Source organism: Xylocopa sonorina, chromosome 11 (genome assembly GCF_050948175.1).
Source record: "Xylocopa sonorina isolate GNS202 chromosome 11, iyXylSono1_principal, whole genome shotgun sequence".
NCBI classification, from domain to species: Eukaryota; Metazoa; Arthropoda; class Insecta; order Hymenoptera; family Apidae; genus Xylocopa; species Xylocopa sonorina.
In genome coordinates, this window is record NC_135203.1 from 7,130,556 (window position 1) to 7,143,869 (window position 13,314).

The 13,314-nt window shown below is 37.7% G+C and overlaps 5 protein-coding genes across 9 annotated transcripts in view; 2 read left to right on the plus strand and 3 right to left on the minus strand.

The window, feature by feature from the left end:
- LOC143429476 (organic cation transporter protein-like) overlaps positions 1-13,314 on the plus strand; it is a 97,208-nt gene that overhangs the window by 78,134 nt on the left and 5,760 nt on the right. The window lies entirely within an intron of this gene.
- Positions 2,081-3,986, plus strand: LOC143429032 (tRNA (guanine(6)-N(2))-methyltransferase THUMP3). Its single transcript, XM_076904397.1, has 7 exons — positions 2,081-2,237; positions 2,321-2,433; positions 2,559-3,021; positions 3,090-3,268; positions 3,341-3,520; positions 3,591-3,728; positions 3,789-3,986. Exons 1-7 carry the CDS (start codon positions 2,144-2,146, stop codon positions 3,984-3,986), a joined length of 1,365 nt encoding a protein of 454 aa, XP_076760512.1. The 5' UTR covers positions 2,081-2,143.
- On the minus strand, positions 3,755-5,440 carry LOC143429033 (putative ribosome production factor 1). The gene is made up of 3 exons (XM_076904398.1): positions 4,759-5,440; positions 4,396-4,660; positions 3,755-4,327 (listed from the first exon to the last, which is right to left on the minus strand). The coding sequence occupies exons 1-3, from the start codon at positions 5,330-5,332 to the stop codon at positions 4,150-4,152; spliced, it is 1,017 nt and encodes a 338-aa protein (XP_076760513.1). The 5' UTR covers positions 5,333-5,440; the 3' UTR covers positions 3,755-4,149.
- On the minus strand, positions 5,936-7,189 carry Bet1 (blocked early in transport 1). 2 transcript variants are annotated; one of them, XM_076905207.1, is made up of 4 exons: positions 7,162-7,189; positions 6,766-6,843; positions 6,530-6,690; positions 5,936-6,443 (listed from the first exon to the last, which is right to left on the minus strand). In XM_076905207.1, the coding sequence occupies exons 2-4, from the start codon at positions 6,782-6,784 to the stop codon at positions 6,288-6,290; spliced, it is 336 nt and encodes a 111-aa protein (XP_076761322.1). In that variant the 5' UTR covers positions 6,785-6,843; positions 7,162-7,189; the 3' UTR covers positions 5,936-6,287. The 2 variants fall into 2 exon arrangements, with proteins under 2 accessions (XP_076761322.1, XP_076761323.1); XM_076905208.1 differs by having other exon boundaries at positions 6,766-6,838; positions 7,162-7,183.
- Positions 7,722-13,314, minus strand: part of Kank (KN motif and ankyrin repeat domain-containing protein 2 kank) — a 40,540-nt gene continuing 34,947 nt past the window's right edge. For all 4 annotated transcript variants that reach the window (XM_076905179.1, XM_076905181.1, XM_076905180.1 and 1 more), the window contains 4 exons: positions 13,013-13,243; positions 11,086-12,335; positions 9,710-10,307; positions 7,722-9,625 (listed from right to left, as the gene is read on the minus strand). In XM_076905179.1, the coding sequence (XP_076761294.1) occupies positions 9,179-9,625; positions 9,710-10,307; positions 11,086-12,335; positions 13,013-13,243 (2,526 nt within the window). In that variant the 3' untranslated portion in view covers positions 7,722-9,178. The remainder of the gene's footprint in view (positions 9,626-9,709; positions 10,308-11,085; positions 12,336-13,012; positions 13,244-13,314) is intronic.

Genomic DNA, 13,314 nt, shown 5'->3' on the forward strand with positions numbered 1-13,314 from the left:
CCTACCCCTGCGAGGCCTGCAACCATCTAATGATCGGTTCTTAATCCAGGGTACCAGACGATTCTCTATAAATAACTGGAAAGTACATATTTTAAGTACTTGTGTGCACCACGGACAGATGGGTGGTAGCATACGCAACCATGTGGATGAACGATACCCTTAACACGACCGTGGAAGGTCTAAAGTCACATATAAGTACTTACTAAGAGTCAGTCTAGTATTTCTTGTTTTTACCATCGAGAGAGCCAGCTACTAAGGAAATTGTACGGAACAAAATGTACAATTGCAGTGTTAATTAGTACTCTTCGTCGACTGGATTGATGATGGCGATGGATTCCAGGGGTTCGCGTTCACCTGAAAACGAGACTATAGTTAAAGTAGCTCTTAGGAGTCAAATTTACCAATGCATGTATGTGCATATATATTGGTAAATTTGACTCTCGAGAGCTACTCACGATAGAGTTATATTACTGCCCTCAAGTAGACACATGTCTATATAAGAGATGCAAAATGGGTTCTTGTAGTTTTCTGCTCGCACTTCGAATTTCTTAAATGGAATTTCGCTGAACAGATTGAAGTTTCGTTGGGCTAGAGTTATCAGATGCGTTGATATGGCATGATCGACGAGATAAGCGTGTCTGCAAGATTGTTCATACCTGAAACAAATAGGATTGATATGTTAGTTTCTAGTATTTCACTGGTTGAGTAGTAGTTTCATAGGATGAGCGCTTAATTAACTTATTTCAAATTCCCACTTAAATACGAGTCTCTCTTTTGCTCTGAATCCCAATACCTTAGCAGCATTAATTTCCTAAAAGATTTTATTTCAAGATTACCGACTACTTTATCTTAAAACAGAGCTGCGTTTAATTCATTTATTTTTCATTTCTATTGCGCTATCTATAACATAATTTCGCGTATATAGTAGAAGTTAGATCATTCTGCCAGGTTCGATGTCACATCAACGCGAGAAGTGCAGAAACTGATTTCGCGGGCTATCCATACAGCGAAATTAAATTGAGGATAACTGCGAATGTCAACTCACGTCGGCTGGCTCTCGTGAATATTCATGCGGCTCGCAGAGAGATCGTTAAACCCAACAATCGGGTTTACAAAGTGGTTTTCTACGATACCCCTCGCGATTTTCAAAGGAAACTGCCATACCTCTGTCAGTTAATTCAAAGAAATATTTAAATAACTCATCGCATCGATACAGCGTTATTGTATTATAGAAATATCAGAGTCCACTCACAGTTATCTGCCTCGAGATATCAAGAAACAACTACAAGTCGTTCGCTGCAAGAAAAATAAATAAAGCGCATCAGAAAAACTCGATCAATTATTTTTTGTTATTCAAAAACATAATTTAGTGTGGTATAGAAGTTTCAATGGAAATAACAATTATAAACAACTAGAAATAAATAACGAAACGAATTATGAAACGCCAGAAAACTTTGGTATCAGTAGTAGTTCTTCCGACTGGAAGCAGCTCGATAAAATGTCTATAGACATACGTGTATGCGTTCGCGTGCACATTCTATGTACGTGTACAAATTTTCAACATCGATATAATCATCGAAAATATTCGTTTCGCAATATTCAATGGTTCTCCGGTTGGTTCTCTGCGGTTTATTTGATAAACATTTGTTCTTACATTTCGAGAATGTTAGAAATTTTGTAAATTGTTCAACAAAATTGACAATTTGTACCAGGAGGCCAGGAGGTTCGAAGAGGTGTTCCTTATTTTGCAGAAAAACATACTAGGCGACCGCGCGATTTTTGCCACCTTTCACTCGTGGATTAAAATCGCACGTAGATTTCCGCATTCCTGGTCTTTCTCAGCGTTCCATTACTTTTGAATATAGTTTCGAATAGTTTTAAAAAATAATCATCTCCTCTGATTATTTTATATTCGTATATTAAATGGAATAAAAATTTCAGAATAAACGGAACAAAAGAAAACGCGGAAGACAACTCACTTTGACCTGTAATCAATGTTGTTCACTCGTAATTAATGAATAATTCATAGCAAGTTAATGTAATTAACGAGACGTGTGACCTTATTTAGTTTGACACTGGTCACGTGCATAATCACGTGTTCGAGGAGCGGAAAATAATTCAGATACAAAGTAAAAAGTTCGATATGAGCCTGGACAGTAAATCAGATTTGCAAAAACTTTTCGCAGAATCGTTACGGAACGATAATGTCTTTACGATAGCGACGACCGTAAATACAGGTACTTAAATGTTTCTAAATGAATGAAAAAAAAAACGGAAGCACGTGTTCCTCGGAGTAACCTAAAAAGCGTCATGATTTCAGGCTTTGAATGGCAAACGGTGGACGAATGCAAAGAGAAATTAAATAAGAATATTAAAATTGTCAAGGAACGTGGCAGAATTTTTTTCAATGTCGATTGGAGCCAATTTCCACAAGTACTATGATCCTTTCTTTTTTTTTCTAACACGTGAAACTGTAACAACATTAATAGGAAGTAAAGATATCCTACTATTGAATAAAAAGAATGAATAAAATTTGATTATCCGAAGTATCATTTTAGGTAGAAGATATGAGATCGATAGACAATGTATTTCTTGTCGCAGATGTTAGGAAATTTGAATTTACTGGGACTAGTAAAGAGGCTGATTTACAATTATTTAAAGAGGCTGTACATAATGATATGAAATTGGAAAAGGCATTACACGCCTGGAAGCGTATTACTGGTTTCCAAGGGGAGATGTATCCAACTGTTGAGCAGTATAATTCAGCAAAAAAGGACCACATATTATGTAACACAATTGTTACACCTACAAGTCAGAGAGAAAAGAAAAGAGGTCAAGATCCATCTAATGCTAAGGGAAATGAAATTTTAAGATACAGAGTAACATGCGAAAGGACTGGTACACATCTGTTTGAGTCATCCGATGTTGCCAGAATTGTTGGGGGAGAGTTGCAGGATAAATACTTCTGGCTTGTAGATTTATCTGGATATTATCTAGAAATAGTTTGTAAGGTGACTAACAGTAAGTAACAATTAAGATAGTTTTCTAGTTGTCCAATTACAGAAAATAATATACGATACTATGACTAGATGAACTTGTAACACAATTGCGTGTTACGCATGAATCTAAACACCGTAGAAATATAATGAACTTTGGACCAACTACACTTAGGGCAACTGTATGCTATAACTTGTTAAGATTAGCTCATCCCAATACAGGAGATATAATAATTGATCCAATGTGTGGTGGTGGGTCCATCCCAATAGAGGTGGTACAACAATTTTTATCTTAGCTTTGATCAATTATGTTAATCAGCCTATTAATCAAACATATGTTTCAGGCAGCTTTAGCTTATTCTCAAACTTACATTGTTAGCGGGGACAATCATCCAAAAGCTGTATGTAGGACAAAGTCTAATATTGATGCGACTTCTCCTGAATGTAAAATTGATTTATTGTATTGGAGTGTATCACAATTACCCTTTAAAGATTCGATTATTGATATCGTTGTTACCGACATGGTAATTGAATTTCCAAATACGCGTTTTTATTATATGTTATATCTACTTTAAGTCATGTAACTTTTCCTAGCCATTTGGAAAAAGAAGTGGACGAACGACGGATAATAGGATACTTTATAAACAATTCTTAAAAGAACTTGGACGAATCATGAAACCTCTAACAGGTCGAGCTGTTTTGCTCACGTGCGACAGACGCAGCTTTGCCACGGTATGTTATTAAATATTGCGTTTCCCTTTAGAATTATCATTCATGCTTCCTTTTTTCTAGGCCTTACAAACAGCTGGGAATTTATTTCGTGTAACGAAAACTTTAGGTGTTAATATAGGCGGCCTCCAAGCTGCAGTTTATGTTTTAAGAAGAACTGATATTCATTATGAGCAATTTGAACCCAAAACTCCTAAACACAATGTAAAAAGACCTATGACCACAGGTGAAGCTGGTAACACTACAGTGATTGTCGGTTGATAAATTCCGACACAAATAAACTAAACTTAACGTATGATAGAGACTGGATTGCAGTATTCTTGTTGCAAGTTGACATTTTATAAGAGTTTAATAAAAGGAAATCTTAATATTTCTTAAAAAGATTATCATTTATTTTTAAGCAATAGAAAACATCTATTAAGTTTTACAAGAAGAATTTTCTTCTACTAGTTTCCATATCATGTCTCCTTCCTTGTATAAGCCACTCATATTCTCCATATTTACTATCAAACGTCCCATGTTGCAATGACTTCAATCTTAAAGTAAACCTAGGTCCTAATTCTCTTAATCTAGGTTTACCTCTTTCCAAGTCAAATTGATACCTGTAATATCATTTATGTTATTTTTGACCTAATTGATTCCACTGTCGGGAATAAACCTTCAATTGTACCTATGATGCCTAAAAAATATGTAATCCCTTTGGTTATGAAACGTTACAACCCTTCTGCCTTTAAACTCGGGCTCGTAATGAAATAATGCTCCCAACATTCTACCAATGGTATAACCCAAACGTGTAGTAAAGTTATTTAAGATTACTTCCGGCCTATGCCCAGAAATCTCTTTATGGCTACGTTTCAACTCTGGTGTTATTTTAACATTGCTTAGCCTAAAGTATGCGGTCGGTCCTTCTGGTAAATGAATGATTAGCATACCATCTAAGAAATTTCATAAGGAAAATAGGATTTAAGTAGTAAAAATGTTATTCTTGATACAGCAAAGATACAGATAGTATGTATGTATGTACAAAGGATACTAGGTTTGCACTGATCTTCATTGACAATAATAATATCAGTGAAATCCTTCGCGATAGCACTCTTCACCATCTTTTTAACACCTGAACGATTCCTATACAGAGAGGTAGAATTTGGTACTATCCTTGTTAATTCTCTACCAAAGATTCTAGTTTTCCTCGTCGGATTGTCTGCATAAGTAATCAAAACTTTGGGCTCGTAAGCGTGCCTATAATAAGCAGCGAATTCGTCGTTCTCAAAATCAACTTTGAGCTCTGCATTCTGTTCATCGTCCAGGTCACCAGTGATAGTAGTTTCATCTTTCTCTCTCAAGCTTTCGATAGTGTGGGGAACCTGTTTCGGGCCACCTTCTTGGATTCTCTGTTTCTTGGCTGCTTTCTTAGCTTTTATCTTTTCCTTCATTAGTTTCTGACATTTCTGATATCGAACTGCCTTGCATTTTATGTGATTAAAGTTGCTGTCAGACGGCAAAATAACATTCGATGTTTTGTCTTCTGAAGTGCTTGGCTCGTCTTCTTCCTGTTTCTCTTTTTGTACACGACTCAAAGGATTTATTCGTAGATTCTTTAACTTCATTTTGACGCTCTGTTTGCGTTTAATTTATTTATTTAAAGCTATAATTTCATAACACATGCGTCTACCACTGCACGTGTCTTCGGATGACAGATCAGGTTAGGTTCACACAGATTAGGCGCCAATACACTTAACCGCGTCACATTGCAATATTTTAATTATTTAATTATTCTCAATATTTTCAATTGCTTTTGTATTGATTTATAATTAAAATTATGTGGAACGCGTATTATAATTAATTAAATAAAAATTTCATTTTTTGCCCGTGGCGCCATCTCTGTGAAAAGTGCTCAAACTGTTCGCACAGCGTTATCGACAGTGAAGTGAACTACTGCGCTAGTGGCGCCATCTCTCGGGAGAAAGCTGAAGCTATAGTTCCAGCACTCTCCGTAGAGGTGGCGCCACTAGCGCAGTAGTTCACTTCACTGTCGATAACGCTGTGCGAACAGTTTGAGCACTTTTCACAGAGATGACGCCACGGGGAAAAATGAGATTTTTTAAAAAGTAATTATGATATATATTCCTTATAATTTTAATTATAAATCAATGTAATAGGAATTGAATAAAGCAATTGAATGAAATTATTCCTTATTCTACGCTGGAATCTTGTATTTCATAACGATATCTCTGAAAATGTACAATTCTTATTTTATATTAATGAAAATATATTTATACTTATATATGTATAAATGTAAATGTATCTGTACATATGTGTTATATTAACACAAAATATACGATTTCCCCATATTCTCATAGATTAATTTATGTACATTAAATGTAATGCTATAATGTTTCTTTATACACAAAATTTGATAAAAGTAAACTGTACAATCTATCTAAATGGATTTACATTATCAACTTTTATATATGAATATCAAATGTTACAATTGGAAATTATTATACATATGTACGCGATAATGTGATTTAGGAATGAACGTTAAGTATTCAGGTCTTTAAATTAAAAGAACTTCACTGTTACCCATAGTATGAAAAAGATAGCTACAGAGAATAACATTAGATATAAAATGTAGTAAGCATGGCTCCCCTTGGACAATCTTAATACACGCGACACTGAAGCTGTTAACGAACCACTAGTCCTTTCAAAATCTTCATCCTGTAACCATAGAAAAACCTCTTCAATACACTTTTACCTTCCCCCTATATTTAATAAACAATTACAAATATCGAGAACTTATTCACCATTCCACGAAGCATTTTATCCTGATATTGTACTTCATTTCCAATATCGATCGACAACGACTTTAAAGCATGAATTTTATCCTTCAAATGATCCGTCATCCTTTCATTCTCATCTTCCAACCCATCGTGACTCGTCGTTGGTACCGGTTCGTAAGCATAATCTATCAGAAAAATGAAACGATACTACATCGGAAGAATCAACCTTCGCAGTGGACTCTAAACATTGGTTAACCTACTTGTGTGGGCTCTTCGCATTTTATTCTCAATTTTGGCAGTTGGAAAATGCACTTGTGACGAAGAAGATTATTGCTGATCTACAAAACAAAAGTATTTCAACATGTTAGTAAAATCAAGTAAAAATTATACGAGTATACACATTTTTCAATAATACCTATGAACAGTTAAGCATTTATTTTATCGTACTATTCCTTAATATATTTAACTGTAATCCAATAAAATATTCGAACGAATCAACGTTAGTTTTATAAACAAACTTTTACAAGCTCGAATTCTTAGAGTAACACGTGTGCAATATTTTGACGGATTTGTTTACTGTAATTTACATCGTACGTGTAAACTGTACGACGATCTGTCTAAATGATTTGTATAGATATTGTATTTAAATAACAAACCGTAGAAAAAGAACTGTCACTGAAACGAACATGTAACAGACACGAGCAGTAAACGCAACTACATATGTCAACGTCACGTTACGATGTGTAAACAGTGCTGCCAACCACGAATGTCCATTTAAAATCGTCAATTCAGATGTTGAACATGACTCATATTTTAAGCGCCTCGAGCGATTATTCATTACATCAACAATAGTTAATGTAATCAAGAATTTTATATAATAAGTAATTGTAGAGTAATTTATAAATAGTATTAAAATTGATGGACATCAATTGTTTACGATAACGGAGATAGCATCGAATTACTGACCTTTTAATAGCATAGATATTATATTGATCCACACTTTTATAGATTTATATATTCTCGATAATATACTTTGATTATGGAACAGTGATTTTTTTAAGGTCAAATGTTATCATTTTCTATAATTATTGATATATTTACGAAGGCTGAGGGAGTTTATATATAATTCTTGTAACACGACGCGATTTTCGATTGATACGCAATATATATATATTGTTTACATTCATTTTTGGTAAATTGTTATATGATACAATAATTTTATGCAGTTTCTCCTCGAGTTTATTATCAATTACAGTATGTTAAATGTAAAGGCACAAACAATGAAAAGTAGTCTTCTACTTTCTAGATCCCTAGATACCTATTAGCTTCAATCTGTACTATCTTTAATACGTACACAATTGTAACTTAACGTTAATAGAAATTCTTAACGTTAGGAATACTCATTACAATGTTAACCTAAATCTTTGATGTTGAACTTAAATACGTTCGTTACACCTAAATATTCACAACCCTATGTAAGAGAACGTTCAACGATAAGATTACCTTTTAAACATCCAATTTCTAACACGAAGATAACAAGCGTAAACGAGGTATGAAATGAAATTACACTTCCGTACTCTGTTCTATGTAATAATCTATGTATATGCTGTACCCTGAATAAATTTTTAACAACTATTAAACACGATTTTCCCTCGCACGCCCTTCGACATCTCATTGTTATCCATGGATGCTATATTTATACTTTTACATCTATAACATTTCTACTTCAACATCGAACGACCATTCATAGGATCTACAAATGTTCCATCGTATATAAATTCAACATTGATCGCGAGAGAGACGAGTCTCGCATTTGTGCACCATGTAATCGGTTATACAAGCATCGTAGGTTTTCTCTCTATTCATATCAGTACACAATTATTCTACTGATAGTTTGATCCCCAGGGTTTAACGGAACTTAGGCCTGAAAGTCGAATATGTTATAGAGTACGTATAAGAAAAACTTTCTGCGACAAGTAATTCGGATTGTTTGTTAACGATTCGATTTTCTTTTTTTTTTTGGAATGTTCTGTGCCACAGGATGTTGGAAGACATCAATTAATTCTTTCGCTCTGTGACTTGCTTTTATATATAACAAATTTTCGTTTGTACTTTTACAGTTTCTAAGTTTAAAAATCGAATTTTTCGAGATGACTGTTCTGATGATCAACACTTCGTATTAGTTCGTGAAATTGTATAAAATTTATCAACAATGAAAATGGATTCATTCTTATTTCACTCTGATAGCACCTAGAAAGAAGTTTTACAGAACTTTATACAAATCCTTCCTATCAACTAACGATGCGCGACAGTGTGTTCCACGCGCGCTCTTCCTATCGACTAACTTTACAAAATAACATTCTGAAACTCCCCTCGAATAATTGTATACAAAGTTGAGCAGTTAAATAGACATCTTAAATTAAACGCTTGCGTCGGGGCTGATGAATCGTTAGGCAAGATCATGATTATTTGTCTTATCGAATTAATACCTTAAAGTATATCGTAGATCGGCGATAAATACTAAAAAAACACGTTTAGCAATAAATATAGGAAACACGAGACTCTAATTGTATTATTACTTGTACGATACGATTACAAAATTCAAACTATGGGCTAGCCAATTAAACATTAATAAAAAAAAAAAAAAAAAGGAGTCTTCAAATGTTCTGTGAATTATTTAGCAGAATATTTTGAGGAGTTTAGAGAAAGAGGAGTTGACGGATGAATTCTTCGAGATGGAGCTGGGCTAACTGGAGCCGAGGGGGAAGGTCCGGTAGGGGTTGTCGGTTTGGAACCCCTCCTACTTCGTCTCATCGACGAATATGGACTTGTTCCTCTGTTCACGCGTTCGTGGGCATAAAGTAACACACCGATATCTCGATTGCCCGCTTCCAGCGCGATTTTTAGAGCGGAACTACCATCTATATCGACGATCGATGGATCACAGTCTGCGTCGAGCAACAATCGTACGATGTCCGTGTGTCCGTGTTCTGCCGCACACATTAAAGCTGTACTGCCGTCCTTGTCTTGAATATTAACTGCTGCTCCAGCATCCAGGAGTAATTGAGTCATGTCTTTGCGACCATGGGAGACTGCCAACATCAGGGCAGTTTGACCGTGCTGAAAGAAATGATGAAATTCAAGTTCAAAATGTATGCTTACGAATTATGATTGCAATGCCAACGAGTTATTTAAAGTACTTACTTGTTTTGCTCGAATATTAACATCAGCAAGCTGAAACAACCTGTTGGCTACTGAAGCATGGGTGGAATTTCTGACTTCAGCAAGAGCTGCTAACATCACAGCTGTGTATCCAGCTATATTCGCTTTGTTAATATCGCAGACTTTTGAATCGAGAAGTATAGATACAACATCAAAATTTCCATGGGAAACTGCATAATGCATAGCAGTATTCCCACTCGAGTCGGTCATATTAACAATGTACTCCAATAAGGAACTGGAGTATTCTTCGAAACAGTCTAGATAATCTTCTACTTCTAATGGATTGGCATTCAACGTGCTAGAGACCTTGAACCATTCTTGTTGGATAATGTTAATAGCATTTTTCATTTGATGAGATATATTTTTGCTGGGAGACTTCTTAAGGCTATCGTTGAGGACCTTCATGGCGGCCTGCATCTCCTTTGAAGGTTCAGTCTTCTTCCTAGGTTTCTCTTGAATCGGTTGAAACAGAACAGATTCCGGGAGCTCTTGCTTCTCTTCGCTGTCCGCTTGTTTTTCCGTATTGTATATTTCTTCTGACTTCTCATCTTTCCCCTTCTCTCTTTGCAACTGTTGGATACTATAAAAGATACAGGTAAACGTGCGTGCGTTAAAAATATAGAAATGTAGAGAGATAATAATTATTTTCTAGCTACAAAAGAAATTATCTCCGGAGAGATCAAGGAATGAACGAACGGAAGAGAAACATCGTACAAGAAATCAATTACCCTTTCTCAACGAAACAAGCAGAATTTATTTCGGTGAGTTCGGTATCGTTAACTAAACGGGTAGTAGCGTGTTGCTGTTGCTGCTGTTGCAGCATCGATTTGTTCGGATCGGATACGCGATCTTACTTGTTTACCATAGCGAATTCAGGATGACTATCAGGGCGCTTGCTCTGTCACTGACCTCCGGGAACGATATTTACAAATTGACCTCTGCGCTTGGTTCTGCGAACACACTTATGACGCATACGACGCGCAACCATGGAGTCAGAAAAACCAACAAACTCCAGACATGCGCTTGATCGTCACTGAATATGCGATAGATTGATGGCGCTAAATAAGTTCTGTGCTACCGCTTTTACCAGACTACCCTTTAGTCTAATCTCACCACCCCACAGATGGCGCAAGTGCATTTTCCTACATCTATACAACGTGAATTGCATCAAGTGATTGCAAATAAAATAAGTTTTAAAAAATGAATGAATCCTCTGAAACATTTAGATATTACTTACTTCAGTTGCATAGGTGTTTCATTAACAATTATCTTTACGTTTCATTGAGTTCAAGGGTAATTGAATCGCAGAATGAATACAAGAAGGTATTACGCGTATCATTATTAAAGAAATTACTAACCGATTATTGTTGTCATATTGTTCTTTGTTATCGGAATCGTATCTTATCACACCAGCGGATGGTATCTTTGTATACGTATCCTGCCGTTTGAATTGTCTTCTATGATCTATAGTGTTGTTCAACGGTATATGGGACGGCCTCGGTATTCTAGAGACGAGATTAGCGTTCTGATGATTCATATTGTTCTCAGCGTTGTTCATAATTTGCTTGGCCAGATTCTTTATCGTCTCTTTACAGTTATCGCAATAGTTGGCCGCGCACGAGATGGATATGTGCGGTTTGATCGACTCGCCGACCGAGACGTCTGTGAATTTCTTTTTTATCGGCGATGTGCCGAACTCCCGTTTGTTTGGCGCCAGACCAGAAGTGTCCGTGCTCTTCGTCGTGGTCTTCACCAGATCGTCGACCATCACGCCGACGGACTTCGCGGTCTTCCGTTTCAGCTTGGCATCGCCGTAATTAAACGAATGACTTTTCGAGTTCATCGAGTGCAGAGACAGGGGTTGCGTAACGAGCGGATCGGGACCAACAGCGATGGTCCTAGTCCCGGGACCAGTTCTGACCTCGATTCCAATTTCAGACACCTTTGGCTTCACCGTCACACCTACGTTTGTTCTCATTTTGAACGGTTCCGCCGCTTGGGTGATCTGATCCTTCTTCTCGATTATCGCTGGCGGATCTGGGGTACATTGGCAAGCTCTGGAAACGGTGTTCTTCATCAGGGTGCTCTTGTAAATCCCCAGAGCGTCGTCCACGATAACCGCGACGTCTTCTTTCGTCAATACGTCCTTCATGGTCAAGCTGGTCGTGGTACCGCAGGACTTTTTCTTAACTTCCTTCTTTATTTCCGGCGCTATGTCCTCGATCACGAATTGACAGTGTACCAGATCTTTCAGCCTGTTTCTCGTGTTGACCGGGGTATCGCGAAATTTCTTCACTTCTCTGACCAGCTTCGGGCTGGTCGGCGGTATCGATTCCATCTGAAGTGGGCTCCTGTTCAAACGATTCTTCAACATTTTCGTCTCAGGCGCTACATCCTCGTGTGTCAGTTGGCTACGGGTTAAGGTCGGCCTCCAACTGTCGCGAGAATCGCTCGAATAGAGTTTGTCAAGCGTCGACGGTGTCCGGTCGTCGTACAACGCGCTCTGGTCTTTCATTTCAGGTACAATTTCTTCGATCTGCAGTCGACTCCGTTGCAGCGATTGTTTGTTAGGTGTGCTGGTAATCATACCGATATCGCGTGTCCGAACCTGATCGTGTGACAATACAATGTTACTATGAATCGTGCGAAATTTTCTATTCAATAAGACCGCTATTATCGCCTATCAGAGGAATGCTGTTCATCTTTCCACGGAAATTCTAACGAAAGTTCATTACCCGGCGCGCAGCTAGTTCTCTAACGAAGTCTCGACACGAAGTTTCCTTCGATTTATCTAAGCGAATCATCGGGCACGGTGAGAAAATCCTTCGAGCCTTCATCGTCCTTACTTCTAATCCTTTTTCTGTTACATTAATCCTTTCTATTCGACGATCAACTCGTTACGCATTCGATAGGAACAATTAAAAGTTGTTCTCCCATGCAAATGCTGATAATCAAATAGAAAGGTGAATGCCGTGCATATTCATAAGAAAATCGAAAAGTAGAAATTGCATAAAGTTAATTCCACGGAATCATCCTTCGAAAAGAGTTTCCAGCCGAACTTTCTCACCGGGCCCGCCAATGAGAAGCAATAACACCCGGCCAAGGTATTTCGCGGAGGCCAATTAGAAGGTACCCATGCATCGGTATGCAAATTTCGTCCACGGTTCGTTGGCGTCGGTTCGGTTGTTCGTTCCCGGCGGAGCGTTTTCTCTCAGCGTTTGAAACAGAAACAAAGCAGATCGTAGCGGCCGATAAATCGGCGTGAAACGGAAGCCAACGGCGTACCTGCTGGTGCGAAACACCGACGTCCCGCGTCATCACGCCGCACATCGTTCCCATGTCCCTGGTCGGCGTGGTGGCGTTCCTCAGATTTCGCTGGGAGCCACGGTGTTGTTCGGAGAACGAATAGCTCCTGTGCCTGTAAAGCCCGGTCTCGTTGCAGGGGCTCGTTTTCCTCAGCTCGTCCACTTGCCTCAGCAGATTTCGCTTCTCCTCTTTCAGCACCGATACTTGCACCTGCGTGGGTTGAGCTAATCAACGAGGGATGCATTCGTATGGGGTGGCTGCGGGTTTGTACGGTCGTGGGA